A 19,922-nucleotide genomic window follows, 5' to 3' on the forward strand; every position below is an offset into this window, starting at 1 on the left:
TGTATATTGAATGTGTAATCCATTTGCATGCTGTGCTCTTTTTTTCCTTTTCTATTAACATCAAAGGGAAGAAATATTTCATAATTTGAAAATTAATTTTCTGGACTAATTCATCCCTGCTTAATATCCTTCAACTTTCCAATTACCATTATAGCAGTGGGTTTATTGGGATTAATCCATTTCAAATCGTGTTACGGACCAATTTCCCATATTGCATTTGGGGCTTTTTCCATCAGACAGGTGCACAATCCGAGATCTTTGACAATAAGCAAAGCCGAGTGGTTTATCAGGGATAAAAAAATGATAAGATCAACGACGCTGTGTCCTGCGGATTCACTCTCTGGCCTCACAGTTGTTCCACCAAAGCTGGACTTCATTTAGGCACCATGGACAGCAACAGCACGCCGCTGAGCTCCGGCACACATCCTCCATCCATCCACACCGAGGTGGTGACTGTTACGTCCACCGTCTTCCCTCGGGTGGGCTACAGTATACTTTCTTTCCTCATGTTCATCAACACAGTGTTCACAGTTTTTAACAATAGTCTCGTCATAACCGTGATGCTGAGGAATCCGTCTCTCCTCCAGCCTATGAACGTTTTCATCCTCAGCCTCGCGGTGTCTGACCTCATGATAGGCCTGTGCGGCTCCCTGGTCGTCACCATCACCAACTACCATGGCTCTTTCTTTATCGGCCATGCAGCCTGCGTGTTTCAAGGATTTGCAGTCAATTATTTTGGTAAGTGGAGTTGTGACAGAGCAGTTTGTTTTGTTTGGACTTTTTTGTGAGCAATTTGGTTTTCTCTGTGCCTGGAGGTCTGTCATTGTGAAACACAATAAACACAATTGTAAGGCTAACATATCGATCTTATTCTTTCACTGCACTTAATCACAGAATGTATTGTTGCTTCACAAACATATGTATAATGTTGGCCTCTGCTTGATGCTTTTTGAAAATGTATCTGCTGTTATGAGATCTTGCAAATGCCGTGCTCCTTTCTTGAATAATGTGTCATTCAAACTACACTTAGTAGCTTTTTCCAGAGTTTTCAACAGCATGACACAGTCTTCTCAGAGCCACAATTAGATGTAGTTACATCTCCAGAAGAAGTTAGTAAGTGGACCTTGAGCTAAGTTTATTTTATTGTATTCTTTCCTAGGTCTGGTGTCTCTCTGCACTCTGACCCTGCTTGCCTATGAGCGTTACATCGTGGTGTGTAAGCCGCGAGCTGGTCTAAAGCTGAGCATGCGGAGGAGCATCATTGGGCTGCTTCTTGTCTGGATCTACTGCTTGTTTTGGGCCGTGGCTCCGTTATTGGGCTGGAGCTCCTACGGACCTGAGGGAGTCCAGACGTCCTGCTCTCTGGCCTGGGAGGAGAGATCGTGGAGCAACTACAGCTACCTCATCCTCTACACACTCCTCTGCTTCATTGTGCCTGTCATGGTCATCATCTACTGCTACTCCAAAGTGCTCAAATCCATGAATAAGGTGGGCTCATAATGGCTTTTCTATATATTCATAAACATGTTACACCATTAGAACTAGAGTTAGTTACCATCTACAGACTAAAACAAGCTGTTTGCCTTTAATGGGAGTCAAATTTCCTTTCTACTCGTAGCTGAACCGGAGCGTGGAGCTCCAGGGGGGGCGTTCCAGCCAGAAGGAGAATGATCATGCCATCAGTATGGTCCTGTCCATGATCATAGCTTTTTTTGTTTGCTGGCTTCCCTACACGGCGTTGTCAGTGGTGGTAGTTGTGGATCCAGAGCTCTACATCCCTCCACTGGTCGCCACCATGCCCATGTACTTTGCCAAGACCAGCCCTGTGTATAACCCCATCATCTACTTCCTTTCCAACAAGCAGGTAAGCAGCTACCGTGTGTGTCTGCTGTGGAATTGAGATGCAAAGGCTGAATGCACACAAAGATATGAACCAGAAAAAATAGATTTTGATTTCATGTGAAATTGACGCTCATATATTTCCTGAATGTGTTTTTATGCCCATCAGTTTCGTGAAGCCGCTCTGGAAGTGTTGTCGTGCGGCCGCTACATTCCCCACGCACCCACTACTGTCAGCATCAACATGCGCTCCTTGAACAGTAGGAGCCGGCTGACTTTCTTAAGCACTAACGTCAAGTCGCACAGCAGGGTGTTGCCTCTGTGACCGTCTCCAGCAAAAAAAAAACCCCAGAAGCTGCCATGGTTGTCAGTGTTTATTGGTGCCTCATGAAGGATGCAGACCTGCTCTTCCACAGGCCCATGCTTCTCAGAGAGGTCTTCACTGCAGCCCAGTGAGGTCAAAATCAGCTCAGAGATAGATGGTAGCTGATATTGAGGAGGAAAACCTTATGAAACACAGTAATGCAATCCAATCCTTTCCAAAAAAGTGCTTATTTTGTTCACTTGTTAAGAATATAAAAAGTGATTAGTTGATTCATCTGAAAACTAGTTTGTTTTGGCATTTTATTGAATTGCATTATATGGCAAGGTGTTCCTGTAGTTAATGTCCATCCCAGTATTCAGTAATACGGTTATATTCCTGTGATTTGTTTAGGTCAATAAACAGTTACCTTTTTCATATCGATGTTTGCAGGTGTGTACTGTATGCATGTGAGAAACTAGCCAAAAAGAAAGGAGATTCAGGATATTCATTTTTAACAAGAATACAGGACAGTCAAAGACAGCCAGATTGCAGAGAGAGACTGTGAGGAATTGAAATCTTTGACTCCTGAGTTTTTGTTCATAAATAAAATGACCTTTTTCATGTTGTGTGAAAGAATACTCCTTTCTGAAAGTCAGTTAGTTGTTTCACACTTTTGGGGGATTGGGGAAATGTTTTCTGTGTGGCATTAAATATGGATTTATACGTAGATTGTGCAACCCTTTTTATATTTCAAGGCCTTTTCTGCCTTTTTCTGGATACAAATACTCTGATTTTATGTAAGTTATACACATACTGCACAGCACCTCTCCCCCTGTAACAGTATTACGTAAATAAATTAAATCAATAACCAAGCTCCATCATGTCATCAACACTGGCAGCTCGGACAAATAATGTATGCAAAGTATAAACGGCATACTTTCACTCATAAGCTCCTGTGTGAATACAGGATTTACTCAGCACAAGTATGTATCAGTTGCAGTGAAGCTGCAAAAGCAACATAATATGATCTCTCAGATTGTTCTCTCTGGTCTAATACACACGAACAGCATAATGAATATAAATCAGTTCCGCAATACCCACAAAATCAAAAACATGGGAAGTTTGGATGCACTTGTTAAGCGAGCCTGCGGCACATCTCACCTTGTGCATGCTTTAACAATGTCAGTCAGGCAGGCAGTAAAATACTTTCATTTTTCTTGGCTGGCTTATTCTGCGATCTGTCAATTTCTTATTTATATTATTATTATTATTATTATTATTATTATTATTATTATTATAATAATGGTTATAATTATTTACTGGTTTTAAAGACAGTTGAGAGGGGGATTATACGGTTCAGAAAAGGATGACGTAAAGACTGCGTTGTGTCTTACATGGTACACGCATGAGCTGCCGCTGAGCCACCAGAAGGAAGATTTATATGAATCACTAAATAAAGATGAAGTGAAAGCACGTAAATAAAGAAGGTTTCAACTGTTGAGTTAGTGCTAGCAAGTAGGAGGATTTATTTAATTTACTCTTCAACAGTTGGTGATTTGATGTAAGGGGGATATTAAATTATTTACTTTACTTTATTTCATTGATTTTTTGTTTTTTTATTGATTAATTTGTTTTGTTTCAGGCAATAATTTGATAATATTTATTAAACCAGAATTTCACAATAAAACTTTTCAATAATGTCAGTGGCCTTATTTATCCAAAAGATATCACAAACATATGTCTCATATACTTTATGTCCTCCAGACATGACGCTTAGAATTGATTCTAACCCTCGAACATCTTGTTTCTACGTCTCAGAGTCCTTTGGGGGATTTTGCAAAGTAATACATTTGCAAACATGTCTAAAGTCCAGTTCTCGCTTTGTCATAATGAGTTATTGAGTGCAGATTGATTAGTTATTTAAATAACTGCACATACAGTAGTTTAGTGGCGTCTGAGTGTAATTGGTAAATATGCTTTAGTTGTGTGGGTGATTTAGTTGTGCTGCTTATTTTGTCCTGTTCCCTCCCACTTGTTTGGCATTCTTGATGTAAATACTGTAAATGGGGACCTAACTACTCTTTTGTCTCATCATTTCTATTTTAGCGAGTTCTTCATTATGTCATCTCAGTTTATAGCGTCCTAAAAATAAGTACAGTACAGTTATTTGTTTAGCGCCAACACATTGGATAAAGGGCTTTGTGTTCCACCACAGTTTCTTTTCCAGAACTTCCCGTTTTTATCTACGTGATTTTGACAGACATTTGATCAGTTTAATATGTAGGATGGTCAGGAGGAAAATGTATTGTGTGGATCTAATCCCAGATTTGGCACAGTCCATAAAGTTGCACATTTGAAGCAAAGAGCATTTCACACTTTATCTCCAAACAGGATTACACAATGCGATGCTATAATCCAGCCGCATGGCTCCCTTTATTTCCTGAGCCAATTCAAGAACTCCCAAGTCATCCATCTGGCATGCTTAATGCAAGGCTTTTAACCTTTGTGTGAGGTACTGTATTAAATGAAATGGACAGCTGTTCACTTCACACACATACTATATTCAGATCCAATTAACTTTATCCAGTGCCACACCATCATCAATATTACATTTCTGTCTCGAGCCCCTGGTTAGCTTCAGTACATCAGGATTTAGACAATAGTGACGTAAATACTTTTCAATTAACAACCATCCTTTTTTCCAGTCGTCTACGCCGTGAACACACAGCACAGTCTTTAATGAATGCGAACAGTGAGGACTCCCAGGTGACCCGCTGCTGCAGTGGAGTGATAATGAAAAGGGAGGATACTTATCCAAGCTACAGATTCACCCATTAATATTATTCACTCAGTGTAGTGCTTGCCAACAAGCAAAGCAGGCTTACTGCGGCGTAGAGAGAATGAAGATGCACAACTTAACATGTTGACTGTTTAAACCTGGAGATGAGAGGCGAGCTTACACCTGCATGGGACCGTGGGAACATCACCGTTTGGGAGGAATACTCTGACATCGCCTTTGTAGTGGCAAACAGCTTGATCCTGTTCATCACTTCTGCCGTGGGGATTGCAGCAAATCTTTTTGTCATACTGGCAGTTTATCACCAGAAATCACTGCAGAATGTGAATAATGCACTGGTGGTGAATCTAGCTGTCATAGACTTTCTGAGGTGTGTAATTGACTGCCCCATTCTCTTAACCATCGTCATAAACGCGTATCAAAGACGACACATAGACGGGTTCATCTGTGATACACAGGTGGCCTCTTTCTCTTTCAGCTGCTGCATCCAACTGTTGACACTGGCCTGTATAAGTGCAGAGAGGTACCAGGCCATTGCCCGACCCTTCACAACTAGTCAAAGACGAAGACGGATTATGGTACTGATTCCTCTCACATGGACCTTGGCTATTCTGGTGGCTGTTTTTTGCGTGATATTGGTCAAGGACTCACCCATGCATGCAAGATGCAATGGATTATTGAGAGAAGCAGCATCGTCCTATGACACATTTGGAATTTACATGTTGGTCCCACTTTGGGCAGCTTGCTTTAGTGTTATCATTGGATTCTACGCTCGCATATTTATCCTTGTGAGATCACACAATCGCAAAATATTTGACAAAGGTTCTTTGCCTGTTTCAAAGAAAGAAAATACAGAAGATGTGCAAAAGAAAGAAGAAACCACAGCAGTGGGAAAAGGACACGGAAAATCTGAACAAAACGAGACCCCGAGCGAAGGTGTTGCGCAGGGGAAACTAGTGATACAAGCCCAACACAATGCCTCTAAGAAAGATTCTACAGCTGCTCTACTGGCCTCAACAAAAGCTCCACAAACAGAACGACCTCGCCCTCCTGCAATGCAGGTTGCAGTGCAGACTGAGGGGAAACCTTTTAAAACAGAGCAGCCCAATCCCCGTGGCACGGAATTGGAAGCAAAACCATCAAATGGAGATGCTTCTGCTGGTGTTAAGAGATCAACCACAAAGCCGCAGAAGGTGTCAAACAATTTCGACACAGAAAAGCAGCCCAAAGAGAGAGTGAACATTGACAAAGTGCCCTCTGAAATGAAAGAAAGCAGACACCACGTTCACTCGTCTGCACAGTTAGAAAATCCCGAATCTGCTTCTGTTTTGCTGATTGAACTAAAACAAGCTAAGAGCAGCGATGGAGGAGAACCACCGACTGTTTCTACGGTAGATCAAGCGTCTTCATTCCCTCCCGTCTCGAGTAATGTCCCTGAAACAGAAGCTATGAAACAAAATGTGGAGGTGGAAGGTGCTGTATGCATGATGCCTTCCAAATTAAGTAAAGAGAGAGCTAGCAAAAAGAAGGAAAGTAAAATGGCGAAGCGTGCTGGCTACATCATTTTAACTTTCCTCTTATTCTGGCTGCCATTGATCACAACTATCCTGATGAATTTTGTTTTACACAGAAACAACGATACACAGGTGAGTACTTGTGTGGTAAGGATGGAACTTCTGTAACTGGCATTTTGTATTGTGTAGTAGGGCCTCTCAACGACCCGTCAACTCACTTTAAGCCCCAAAAATGTCATTAAACCAGATTGTTATACGTTGTTTTTAAATGCTAACGTGTTAATTTGAGTATCAAATGCTTTTACAATAACTTGTATGTTCAAGGGTAATAGGGGATCAAAATAAAGTATGTGATTTGTATTTATATGTATATATATATATATTAATATATATACATGTATATAGTATACACAGTACTTGTATAAGAATGTGCTGCTTACAATTCAAATAAATGATATCATATAAACATCAAATACATTTTCTGAACCCAAGGTTTAAAAGCCATTACACAAAGTCTTATCTACTGTTCTGTAACACTTTTGAATTTTCTATGATTTCTTTCAGATGACAATCATTCAGAACGTGGAGATTCTGTCGGTCTCTGTCGCCTGCATCACATCACTGAGTGACCCGATAATATACGCTGTAGTGAACCCTCAGTTTCGGACGGAGTTTTACAGACTCAAAAACAATTTTGTGTCCGTATTCAATAAGAAATGATAATATTTCCACTTCTATCTACTTTTGAGTGGCACTGCTCCAAATGACCATGTTCAATATTCACTATGTAACTGAATAATACAACACTTTGTCTAGTCATTGATCAAATATTAACTGAATTAAACCCAAGACGTCAAAGTGTGAATTTTCATTTCATGGTTATATAATTATATATGCCGCTGTGTTATCTTAGATTTTATGCAGTCTGACTTCGCAGCAGTTACTTAACACTGCAGAGCAGAGCAGCTGCATGCTGCGAGATACAGCCTGGACCTACGCAATCAGCTCAGCAGGGGGGGCACTGCGGAGTCCTCTGTCAAACAATCACTGAGGCCTGCTTGTCTGTCTCCAGAGACCCAGCAGGCAGGACCCACCACTGGGCCAGTCAGGTCCTCACATGTCCTCCAGCAGCACCTAATTATTATCCCATCCTCTTATTAGTGATGCTCTTTGAGTAATCAGGCCAAATGTAATGAAAGCCACCTAATTGTTCAGCTATAAAACAAAACAAAAGACATGGGTCATTTAATGGATGTTTCTGTAGCGCTACAGTATTTATTCTATCCACTGCACCAAATGCACAATGTGTGATTCTTTGTCCCTTTTTCCTCACCCCTTATTTGTGTACTCCATGACAAGCTTTTCATTTCATTAAAAGTGTTGCAGAATTTACATCATAACATACCAGGCTCATTGTGTTTCCTTCCATCGATCTCATTTTTACTGACAAACCTCCAACAAGAAGACATACTTTTAATAAAACAGAACTCTGCAATGACAGCATGCAAATCCTTAATTCAACCAGTTAACAGACAGAAATAGTATGGCAACAACTGTCAACTAAATCTAGAAATAAGAGAAGCCAACTTCAAACGCAGTTGATAAAGTTCTAACTGAGATATTTACAATATGAAAAATGTACAAAATGGTCTTTTAACACAGTGAAAGTCTCGCTTATTTTAATGAATATTATAATTTAAGAGCAACTCAATGGAATTGATGTTCAATACTCTTTCATTTGGTTTATGTCCACATTAGGGTTAGTCTTAGTTAAGTGTTGTGGAGAACATTCACTTATATCTCTACCTTGTGACCTAACTAATACCGTATGTACCCTGTATAGTTCTCAATATCAATTGTTAATTAATGACAGTGGCTTTCACATAGATCCATATCAGAGTGTCAAATATGTAAGTTAACACAGATTTAGTCATTTTGACTTTCACTTGCACATTTCACAAACATGACATGATGCGTAGTATATTTCAGTCATCAAGCGATGACATCAACCAGTTAACGAGTCAGTTAATGAATATTCACACACAGTTATCCATTCCAGTGGATGCATGTTTTCTGAATTTACAACAGTGAGGGGACTATTAGAAAGCAGTTAGTTGAGGGATTTCAAAACAATCTATTTAACCGGGTGTTGAGTGAAGTGAATGTTCCTTATGTGTAAGTAGACTGATTTAATATTCACAAAGATGGCCCTCAGTTAATGAATATGTGTGCTTTGTCATCAGAGGCCATCAAGACCTTTTAACATCTGCCTTTTCCTCCTTTGAATCAGAAGACAACAATTACAACCACATTACATATTAAAAAATAAAGTTTTTTCTCTGTATTTTTAGGCAACAACGATAACCACGCAATCCCAACACCTCCTTAATCTGCTGTGCTTAATGGAGCAAGATCTGCTGGTTCGCTTATATATCCAAGGCAGCCGTCCACATCATTGTAATACCATGCAGAGTTTGACATCAGATGAGATCACTACTTCAAAAACCCAGATTTCTGCTAATTTTATAATCCCTCTAGATTATGGCAGGTTGATGCTCGGTGGTCCCTCTCCTCAGCATCTGGTGCTTCTTGAGACCAGTTAGCTGATCAGATAAGCATGACATCTACAAGGCAGATACTCGGACAATGTTGCTCTGAGAGTATGCGGTGGTGGTGGTGGAGCCGTGCCCGTCCGATGTCGTCACCACCGGTGCAGAAAGGCTGACCATGGAAGGAGTGATGTAAGGTTTGTCACATTTCAAGGTCCCATCGAGTTTGGCATTCAGGCTGGAGCGGCTGTAAAAGAAACACAGGATGAAAGCAGGTGATAGGCTTGACCTTTTGAATGTATTATTACACAAAGCCTGTATTACACAGAGTCCTTTATTCTCATACTGTACAGTATAAATGCTGCGATTCAGAAATGTACCGAGCGAATATAAAAAGGAGCTTTGGCTCATGTTGCTCATTAACCATTATCTCAGTTGTCAGTGCGGACTTCTGCTTTTGTTAGAGTCTAAAGAGGATATATTATAGGAGCACTGTGCATATGAAAGGTTGAGAATGAAAATACTGAACATATTATAAACAACTCTTTTTATATTTGGTACATCTTGTACATACACATGTAACAATCTACCCGGCAAATGTGCTTTTTTGGATACATGTGAACCCATTCAGTTTCTCATTTATTGCTTCTGTAGTTCTTTATTCTCATACTGTACAGTAGAAAAGCCTCGATTCCGATATATCCGCGTTCTTTATACCAATTGAATATAAAAAGGAGCTTTGGCTCATGTTGCTCATTAACTATTATCTCAGTTGTCAGTGGGGACTTCTGCTTTTGTCAGAGTCTAAAGAGAATATTCTATAGGAGGACTGTGCATGTCGTTGAGAATGACTATACTGAACATATTATATACAACTCTTTGGTACATCTCGTACAAAAGCATGTAAAAATCTACCAGGGAAATGTGTTTTTTGGATACATGTGAACACATTTAATTATGCATTTACTGTTTGTGTACAGTATATATAACATATTAAATCATAACATGTAATGGAAGGCAAAATAATTCTCACCTATGATTAATGGGTGTCCATTCATCCAGTTTATTAAATAACAAGTTGTCTCAAAAGTGAGAGTTTTTGTTTTGAGATATCCATATCTGAGGATTCTGCTGCGCCCCAATACAATAGAGGTGAACTGAATTTCATTAGTGCAGCTTACTGCATCACATTCACCAGCAACATCAGATACAGTGTCCTAGTTGCAGTGGATAATCCACAGAACAAGCTGTTACAGTTTTCACACAGAGAAGGGACTATTTCTTCTGGTAGAAAGTAGTTCCACTGAAAATTTAAGACCACGACATACGATCACATCATCATTTCTGTCACATGGATGTTGTATTTGTACTATGTTGTTTATCCTGTACACACGACATCTATTGCACGTCTGTCCGTCCTGGGAGAGGGATCCCTCCTCAGCTGCTCTCCCTGAGGTTTCTTACATTGTTCCCCTTTAATTATGGGGTTTCTTTTGGGAAGTTTTTCCTTGTTCAGTGCGAGGGTCTAAGGACAGAAGGGTGTCGTAACCTGTGCAGTCTGTAAAGCACACTGAGACAAATGTGTCATTTGTGATATTGGGCTATATAAATATGAAATGAAATTTGAAAACTGCAATGGCTGTGGATTATTCAGAGTAACAGGAACACTGTTTCTCGAGGGACATGTTGCTGTTGTCTTTCTTTGAGCACCACAAACACAATTCCATTCACTTTAAATGTATTGGGTTGTAAGCAGGACATTTCAGAGACAGACTTTTAGCTTGGGCAAGTAAACATAATAAAAGGCTTTTCATAACGTGGGTGAACGTTCCCCTTAAGACGAAAGTAACTCTCGTTTATAAACTTCTGAAACCCAACGTGTCCGAAAATGACACCTGCTTTGAGTTTACATGTTTCTGTCTCATACAAACCATGCATCACCGAAACTTAAACCTTTCATTAAAAAAACAAAAACGGCCTTGTTTGAAGATTCATGACTGAATCCACAAAGGAGCCACATGGAGATGCCTGATTCTCCCTGGACAGGGACAGTATGTTCTTTTTGAACTTATATTAGATACTTGTCTATATATCTGTGTAAATGAATCCATCATTTCATTTCCCAGCATGGAATCAATGAAGTGCATCTTGTCTTATAATACAGGATCCGCTGTTTGAATGCATGTGTGTGTTTTTGGTGTGAGTGAGTCGGGAGAGACTGAGATGTAGAGACATACAAAGGAGACTACCTGTTGGCCACTGGCCTCTCTCGAATCTGTATGGTGCTGAGCTCCTGGTTGTTTGTGCTGGGCAGGCTGAAGCTGCTCTTCTTCCTGTGGCGTCGAGAGCAGCACGAGCTGAGGCCGTGCGGAGACGAGGACAGCGAGGACGCGCAGGACCCCGTTTTGTTCATCACAGAGATCTCCATGCAGTTGGCCTGAAACGTCTGCTCGTCCACAAACTCATGATTCTGCAGAGGGAGATGGTGGAAAATTAGGATTCAATGTTGCTCATGAATCACTCTATTACATCAATGATCGGCTCTGCCAAATAATGAGTAAAGATGTTTCACGGTAAAGACTAAACAGACTGAACAGAATTCACAGCAAAATTGTTTAATAATTTGAAAATGAATCATCAAGGGAATAGAAATATATTGGCACAGATGTCCATATTAAGTGCCATCTGTGAAAACATTCACAACTGTTATCCCTGTGACAAATGAGAATGACTTGAAGGTCAGGCTCCAAATGTGTTTCAGGCTCAGCCAGCAGGTGGCAGAGCGACACCACGCAGGATCTGATGCCATGTTCTGAATCATGCCATACATCCATACCTTCCCTCTGTCACTCCTGCTATCTATAATGCACACCATGAGAGGCCTAATGTAAACATGTGCGCTGCCATTCAAATGCCAAGAAGCCTTTTCGGACGAGCTGCAAGCCTTTCACTGGGGACGAGGATCGTCTACAGTATGAGGAGGGAACACTGATTTACTGCCTGTCCATGGGTTTAGAGCTGCAAGTGTAAAACTCATGTCACAGCGAAACATTAAAGACGCTCTTACATCTCTAAATTATAGATAGAGCAAAATGAAGTACGCTTGTTTGTTTCAAAGGAATAATGTTACTAGCTGGTGCAGGCATGTTTTTTCAGCATGTTGCTGGTGAGGGGGACTCAACATTTCCCAGCCCCACTTACAGCTTTGATTACTGCGTGTTGCAACACAGTTTGTGCATGGATGAAATAACTCACTTTTTGTTCTATCTGCGAACACACAGTGACAGGATCGCACTACCAACGATACAGCACAGACAGGAGTGATGCAATTTTACATAAAATAAATATTTATTTTACAGTGAGCTATTTTAAAGCGTCTAAAATCTGGTACCAAGATAGTAAGAACGATAGATGAGTGAGTGTATGTTTTTCAGTGGACAGAAAAAAATAGATTTTTACCGTGGTCTTCTCCAGGCAGTGCAGCAGGTGATTATGTTGGCTCTCAAAAGGAGGGCTGCGGGCCTTTGCCACCAGGGCTTTTCCTGCCTCCTTGGAGGCCTTTGAACACACAAAGTAAAAAAAAACAACAGTGTCGATGAGCAGGTTCAGACTGCATAGAAACAGAGTCTCAGGCAACAGCTCGGTGATGTAGTGGAGAGTACACAAAGCATTGAGGGTTGAAATGCTGATCTGTAGCGCGGCAGCCAATCTACTGAGAACCTGGTGAACCTGCTGAGAACATGTTTCACTGATAGAATTGGTTTTGCCATTCTTTCACTGATTTGGTGAGAAGGACCAGAAAAGTCAAATTAGAGCTCATTTCAGTGCAACAGCAGTGGCACACCTAGACACAGATCCAACAGATTGCACCAAACACATCACAGAATCTGGACCACAACAACACCACACACGTTGATGAAGCTCTGCACGGCTCTGGGATGGAAGGTATGTTGTGTTAGTTTGCAATACAACCTGGATGCTCTAGAAATAACACACAGAACACACAGCAGATCAAAAACAGAGTTTAGAGGAGATGCAGGCCGAGCAGACAACCTCCATAGGCGACCCACTGTTCAGTAAGCCTTTGGTTCCCTCCTTCCCCTCCAAACCCTGTTGGACAGACATGCAGAGCTTGTTCATGAGTCAGTGTGACTGTAATGGTTGTGTCTCCGCCAGAAGGCAAGTGTGCCTGCCTGGCCCTCCTGCTGTATGGATAGAGAGAGAGCGTTGAGGAAGCATGTCAATGCTGCAGCTGAGAGGTGTGATGTAAGAGACGATCACACTGAAGCACTGGAATGACAGCAGCATGAGACGCCCCCCCCTCCCCCTCCCCCTCCCATGTGTGTGGTGGCATGGCCCCCGAGCAGAGCTGCATGCAAGCGTCAGCGAGGCCCCGGTCAGTCAAGCCGCTGCTTGGTCCCGTTACCTCCTCCAGTGAGTTGATCTGCCCATTTTGTTTGTAGCGCATATAGACATTAGTGCCTCGAATCTTCGCAGCACGGATTCTAGCAAGCCGAGATTTCTGTTTGAACAAACAGACCTCTGTTTTAGCCTCTGACGGTTTCTCTGTCACACTAATTGATGCTGTCTCCCTCCGGCAGCCACAGTATTTAGTAGGGAGAGGCCATGCTTAACTCTACGATTAGGAAATTCTGCCTTAGCAAACACTTTGAGGAAGAAATGCACATATTGCTATTGAAAAGCTGCTGACACTATACTCTGAAGATCATTTGTTCAGTCACTGTCATTCCCTCTCTTATTCTTATTCTTATTCTTATTCTTATTCTTTCTCCCCCTGAAATATACTCAAGGAAGTTGAGCCCACCCAATACACAGAGACACAATAAAAGATTAATATTCTGGAAGATAGTGTTTGCCCTGTCATTCTGTTACTTGCGGATAAGACAGGGACAGAGGAAAGAGGCAGATAGAAGCAAAAATAAAGACAGATAGAGAGAAAAAGGAAGACAGAGGGAGGGAGGGGGGGGAGTCAGTACCCTCTGGGCTCGTCGCTTCTCTGACCGCTGGCTTTGGTGGTAGATACGGCTGAAGTTTGACACTATGACAGGGACAGGCAGGGCGATGACCAGCACCCCACTCAGAGAGCATATGGACCCAAACACCTTCCCCACGATTGTTTTTGGCACCATGTCACCATACCTGAAACACAGAAAACAGACAACAGTGAGCACACTGGGTAGAAAAACAAGAACAAAAATGATTTCCTTTGAAAGAATCCGCCCCGGAGGCTTGTTTCATCACGTTAAGTCGCTGTGTGTTTAATGTTATTTTTAATAGTCTTGAAATAGTCACAGTGACCTTGGATTATTTCACATCTTCAAATACTATGTCACACATTTGAAGTAGGTGAGGAATAAATAGGACATTTCTGAAGTCTCTTTTTCCTGGCCTACTTTCTATATGCCATCGTGATGTTCCTCTTTTAAAACCGAGTTTCATATATAATTACACACCTGCTGGTACCGGCTAATGTTCTCACATCATGACCAAATGCGCTACACATCCCCTGTGACCTCTGTTAGCCAAACAGCTTGTGAAAGACACGGGCAGTCGTATCACATCAAGTAAAAGCAAAAGGGAACAGTGTGATGTCGAACCCTAGAGAAATGTGTGTGTGGGCCTCAGCCACTAGTTTGTTTTATTCTTCTTCCCACATCGAAAATGGACCTGAATACTAAATGCAGATATGCAGTAAAAGCACATTAAAACAATTCTTGTTCAAGATAAAGCCAAATGTTCTTTGGAAACAGGTGCACGACACTGATCTGATCCAAGCACACGCATGCAACTTTTCAACATCTTACAAATGTTGAACAGGCTACATTCAGCATGAACAGATTAATGGTTGTACATATGTCAGGTGGGACTGAATCGGCCCCATTAAAGAGATTAATGTACCTGTCTCCTATCAGGCAGTGGGAACTGTCTGTGCTCAAATCAAACTGTCTTCATGATTTCACTTTCTTTACATTTGCCGACATGTCCAGTGCTACTTACTAGAGGTGGCAATTACAAATCACTTCGCTGTCTTAAATTGTTTTGTTCAATTAATTTCCAAGATTCTTAGTGACTAATTAAATAGTTTGCTCACTTTTTTTCTGAGCTAAGCATTACCATCTAAATTGTAGCGTGTACATTAGTATTTCAACAAATCACTATTCATACCGACGTGGCTGATTCTATTCATTAGTAATAATCCGCTTTTTGCTGGTTGAAACTGGTACTCTCAGTACAGTACAAAGCTAAACCATGCAGACACTGTGAGGTTAATGGTTCAGCAGCCGACTAATGGAGACATGGGAGTTATCGCATCAGGATTCTTTCTGTGGCTTTGTGGTCTTTTATGAAGCTTTTGATGAGGACATAACATACAAAAGCAGGGAGAGGAGCTCCACTGCTAAAAGCTACCTACTCGTATGAAAATGGTGATCCAGGAAAGTCGGTTCAGGTTTCTGCGTTTAAGATTTGTTAGTACATTTCGTAACACCTGGATCAATTACTAGCTATCAAGAGTAAAAATGTGGCCACGGTGATTATCATTCAACATCATGAAATAACTAGGGAACAACTCTGATTCTTTTCAAAGCACGAATCTGCAAATTATACCCACAAATCATTTGAACATAACCTGCATGCTCATGAATAGCCCTCTGCAGACACTTTAGGCCACTGGCAGCACTGGGACTAGAAAAAGAGAGCAAATGAATGATTCAGAGTATGTATGTTTTACTTGTCTTCTAAACGTCCCTCTATGTGTTGCAGCAGAGGACTAGCAATCCACAGGATTGCAGGTGGGTTAGATGAATGATTGAGACCCTTAATGCGCAAATGACCTGAGAAGACCATTACCTCCAGAGAGTAAGATGAATGCAGGTAGGAAAGGAAAGGACATCAGCATTGCTCAGTGGCTGTGACAGCCGCGCGTCTCTCAAGTGAGGCAAGGTAATGTGAATGTATCGCTACACGGGAGGTTGACTATTTCATAAATGAAGTTGTCTAATGTCCACGGCCGTCTGCTTGAATCATTAGCCTCAGGTTTCCATCACGTTGGGCTCAACAGCCTGGGCTTTTACAGAGCTTGGGCGGGAAGATGTAAAAGTGGACATTTTAATATCACGCTTGATGTGACTTCATGTACAACAGTTTGCTTTCAAGTTGAGTAATCTCACACAGATGTCATTAGTTTTACAGTTCATTACAGGTCAAGTCATTTCCCTATGTAATCACTGATAGAGCTTAACAGCAGGTGTCAATTATACATACATACATGTACTGTTAAAAGCTTATTAAGAAATCCACATAAAAAATGCAGGAAAGCTTTCTCTCGCACAAATGTGACTGCTTACTTGTGTTTTATTCCAATGGGAGGAGTGGCAAGATGCTGCTGGATGCAATACAATATATCGCAGTCCTTTCTATTTAAAGCAAAGCATAGTAGTGAGCAGGTGAAAAAAGGAAGGAGCAAGCACACTCTGGAGAGAAACACTAACAGTGATGGATTGTTCATAAGGGGGAAGCTGAGATACACAAAGCTCTGCCTCCAGGATGATGGCAGAGCTAGGAATTAGCAGCAACGAGAGATTAAAGTAATGTTCCTGCTTTGTTCTTGTTGTCTCTGACTACAAGGTACCCACGTTTGCTACCCAGAGCTGACATGGGTGAGACACGAAGATGGATGGCCAGATCCTTATCTACCCTGCAGAGGAGGAAGAGGAGTGTCGGAATGACTGAGTATCAATTCCCCAGTTCCACCCACCTGAAACCATACTGTGCTCGCACTCGCACCGGTCTTAAAAACAGCGCATTCTGTAGAATTGTCCTACAGTGAAATGACAGCATTGCAGATGAATCCCAGCGCAGCGAGAGAGAGAGTGAAACTGGGGGTTCGCCTCAGACGGTGTGGTAGAAATGTCACACTGAAAGGAATATTTGAATTCCAGAAGCGGAGGATGAATGTCCCCACCCAGCTCGGATAATAGACCAATCAAACATTCATGAGTCCCTATATCAACCTACGTGGCAGAGTTTGTGCGTTTGACCTTAAAAGTGGTGTGGTATTTCATCAGGGGTGCTCTGAGACAGATTTCTGAACATGACTTCATCGCCTCACAGCGAGCACCGACACCCATAAGCATGGACACGGCTGGACACAGGGGAACACACACACACAAGCAGTCACGCGGAAATACACTTGTTTGTTTGTGTGTGCGTGTGTGCGCGCGCACGCGTGTGTGTGTGTGTATGTGTGTGTGTGTGTGTGTGTGTGTGTGTGTGTGTGTGTGAAAAGGCCTTTAATTTGACATCTAGTTAAACCAATCCCCCTTCCTAAAAAAGCAATCTTGTTCCTTGATTGTCTTCCAGAACCCTGTGTCTGAAATCTGACTGCCATCTGGTTAGTGGGAAGAGAGAAAAGGAAAAAAAAACAGGATATCTGGATGACTTTACAGACACGTCATTTGTTTATTTCTCTTCTCAGAGACAGCGCAGCTCCTTTTTTTCTAAAATCAAACAAAAAAGAAATGAAATCTTTTCAGGTTAAATGAGACTAAATTGTAAAAATCTGACCTGCTCTGATCATTTGCACTTCTGCGTCTGCTGCACAGAAACCAGCCTATCAAAGAGTTTGGGTGGTTGGCAGGAGGAAGACATCACTTACATAAAAACCCTCTTCAGTGAGCACAGGCTTTCGTTTCTGATGTTATCACAGAGGTCTAAAGTAAGTCCCGCTGTCCCACCAACTCACATGGCAGTTGAGATCACAGCCTAGAGCTTAGCTGTGCTGACAATTAGGATCCAAGAAGGATTGTGGCAGATCTTTTCGCTGAGAGGGCTTTGTCACCAGCGTTAAAATCCAATCATCCACTGGCACCTCTGTCATGCTACCTCTAGCTTCCACTTCCTGGGTTTAACTGTGAAACTAACTTGTCTCTTGCAGAAGTGACTGTAGTAAAGTGCAATAATAAAAGCAAAGGGAATGGACTCACAGCGTCCGATTCTACTGATGTAAGCAATGACGGTCAAAGTGTTGGAATGAAAAGAAAGCCTGCGATAAAGACGTTGGAGCTACTGTGGTCCCATTCTATTAAATACGTCATGGTAAAGACATTGAATCCCATCAAACTGCACTTTGATCTACTCCACTTTGATTTTTCAATGAGAAGCAAAGGAATGAAACTAATTTGATTAATACATTAAGCATTTTGAATCATCAGCTGATTAGAATCAGGATGAATTAAGCACACTGCTCTATCACATGCATCATCTACAGCCACTGTTTCATGATAATAATAATTGCTGAGGGGCCTGCCATCTGATAATCTGAATTGCAATCTCACCTTCTTCCATGAGATTGGTTTGAATTCACATCTAACGTTGCATTTGTTTCTTATTATCTGCAAGCAAGGGAAATGGCCCTGAGGCCCATTCACTGGACTCACTGGCATATGTCGAGTCAAAGTGAAGTTAATATGAAAGATGATAAAAGATCAACTTTATTGTGGAAAAATGTCAAGGTCAACCCCTTTTAGTCTGACATGACATTAGCAGTTTTTATCATTTCAAAAAAGATAAGAAAGGTACATTTCAAACAGGCTCTCTGCATCGAGTGTCATCAGCATGTCTTTGATAATTCGGTGAATGCATGATTTTCTGTTTGACCTTCACCATCCATCCCTTCGCACACCCAGCTCCTTATCAGTGCTTCCTGAGGTAATTCACTCGCTCAGTTTCACAGTTCAATGGTTTCTGCAGCACAGACAAGCCCTCCAAACCTGTGAGACCTAAACCTGCCAATTACTGTACCAATCAAAAGTTGATAATGACAGAGAGAGGCATTAAAACAGTGCGGGGACAATGCGAGGAGTGGCAAGGTCGGGAAGTATTGGATATCCTTTAAGGGGTGACATATCCTGGGGTGTGATGTGAAATGTAAAGCTACAGCAGAGGATCGTAGAGTGTCAGAGTGGACACAACATTAAAATGTTATCTGAGGCTCTGACAGAGAAGTGATGAAGCCTTACACTGACCAACTGAGAAAGGATAGATTTTTTATCAAGAGTCAAGACAAGAAGCAAATGGAGCAAGGCTCCATGACAATACGGTTCTCCGTTCCTTCTCCACGAGGCTGAAAGATCCCAATATAATAATAATCCTCCTTGCTGACAGTTAAATAATAGATGCATCAAGAAGAATGTCATTTTCTTCATGTACTCCAACACACTCATACAACTATGAATTCAGAAAATGGATCGTGCTGCCTGCATGTCACAGAGGCATACTAACATGAGTGACAAGAAAATATACATTTTCTGGGGTGTATTTGCGAAGACCGCAAGATTTATGGTGTACTGCAGGAGAAGTCTTGAGGGTTGATATGTCATATTAAGAGCTCTCATAAAACATTTAGTGTAAAAACAAGAAAGGAAAGGCTGTATGATCGTTGCTTTCTGTGCCAATAGGCATCATGAATCTGACCACAGAGTAAGAAAGAGAAATGCAGCAAACAAAGATTGCTGCAACAAGGATAAGTGATGCTAAACCAATAAAGGAAAAACTCTCTGGTGTACCATAAATCTACATTATTAATGAAGCAAATGTAAATCTGTTTTGTGTTTTGGTCAGCATGTTGAAATATTAAGCACACTCTGTATGTATCTATCTCCACCATGAACAGATTGTAAAATAAAATCTGTGTAATGCCAGAGAGAACGGCAGCATCCCGGTGGCTATCACCCTGCAGGAATCTTTCAATGCAGCGGCACAGCTGCACTCTGTTCCACTGCAATGCAATCCTTGGGGAAGATACAGCACAAGGTTTCAAGAATCAGAAGTACAATAAATGAACATGATCTCCAACATGATCCCTAAACACCACGTATCATTCCTGAGGTTCTGCACTG

The 19,922-nt window shown here is 41.5% G+C and overlaps 3 protein-coding genes across 4 annotated transcripts in view; 2 read left to right on the plus strand and 1 right to left on the minus strand.

The window, feature by feature from the left end:
• The first annotated feature begins 16 nt into the window (after positions 1-16).
• On the plus strand, positions 17-2,169 carry parietopsin. Its single transcript, XM_029434469.1, has 4 exons — positions 17-738; positions 1,160-1,488; positions 1,619-1,864; positions 2,009-2,169. The coding sequence occupies exons 1-4, from the start codon at positions 387-389 to the stop codon at positions 2,162-2,164; spliced, it is 1,083 nt and encodes a 360-aa protein (XP_029290329.1). The 5' UTR covers positions 17-386; the 3' UTR covers positions 2,165-2,169.
• Positions 2,170-4,829: 2,660 nt separating this feature from the next.
• Positions 4,830-7,174, plus strand: LOC115009421 (5-hydroxytryptamine receptor 2B-like). The gene is made up of 2 exons (XM_029433379.1): positions 4,830-6,586; positions 7,019-7,174. Exons 1-2 carry the CDS (start codon positions 5,087-5,089, stop codon positions 7,172-7,174), a joined length of 1,656 nt encoding a protein of 551 aa, XP_029289239.1. The 5' UTR covers positions 4,830-5,086.
• A 529-nt stretch (positions 7,175-7,703) lies between these two features.
• The window catches only part of kcnd2 (potassium voltage-gated channel, Shal-related subfamily, member 2), a 30,586-nt gene continuing 18,367 nt past the window's right edge, over positions 7,704-19,922 (minus strand). The window contains exons 3-7 of one of the 2 annotated variants that reach the window (XM_029434894.1): positions 14,001-14,163; positions 13,430-13,525; positions 12,463-12,561; positions 11,253-11,473; positions 7,704-9,250 (exon numbers count right to left, since the gene is read on the minus strand). In XM_029434894.1, the coding sequence (XP_029290754.1) occupies positions 9,079-9,250; positions 11,253-11,473; positions 12,463-12,561; positions 13,430-13,525; positions 14,001-14,163 (751 nt within the window). In that variant the 3' untranslated portion in view covers positions 7,704-9,078. The remainder of the gene's footprint in view (positions 9,251-11,252; positions 11,474-12,462; positions 12,562-13,429; positions 13,526-14,000; positions 14,164-19,922) is intronic. The other variant, XM_029434895.1, reaches the window with a different exon arrangement.

This window comes from Cottoperca gobio, chromosome 6 (genome assembly GCF_900634415.1).
Source record: "Cottoperca gobio chromosome 6, fCotGob3.1, whole genome shotgun sequence".
Lineage (NCBI taxonomy): Eukaryota > Metazoa > Chordata > Actinopteri > Perciformes > Bovichtidae > Cottoperca > Cottoperca gobio.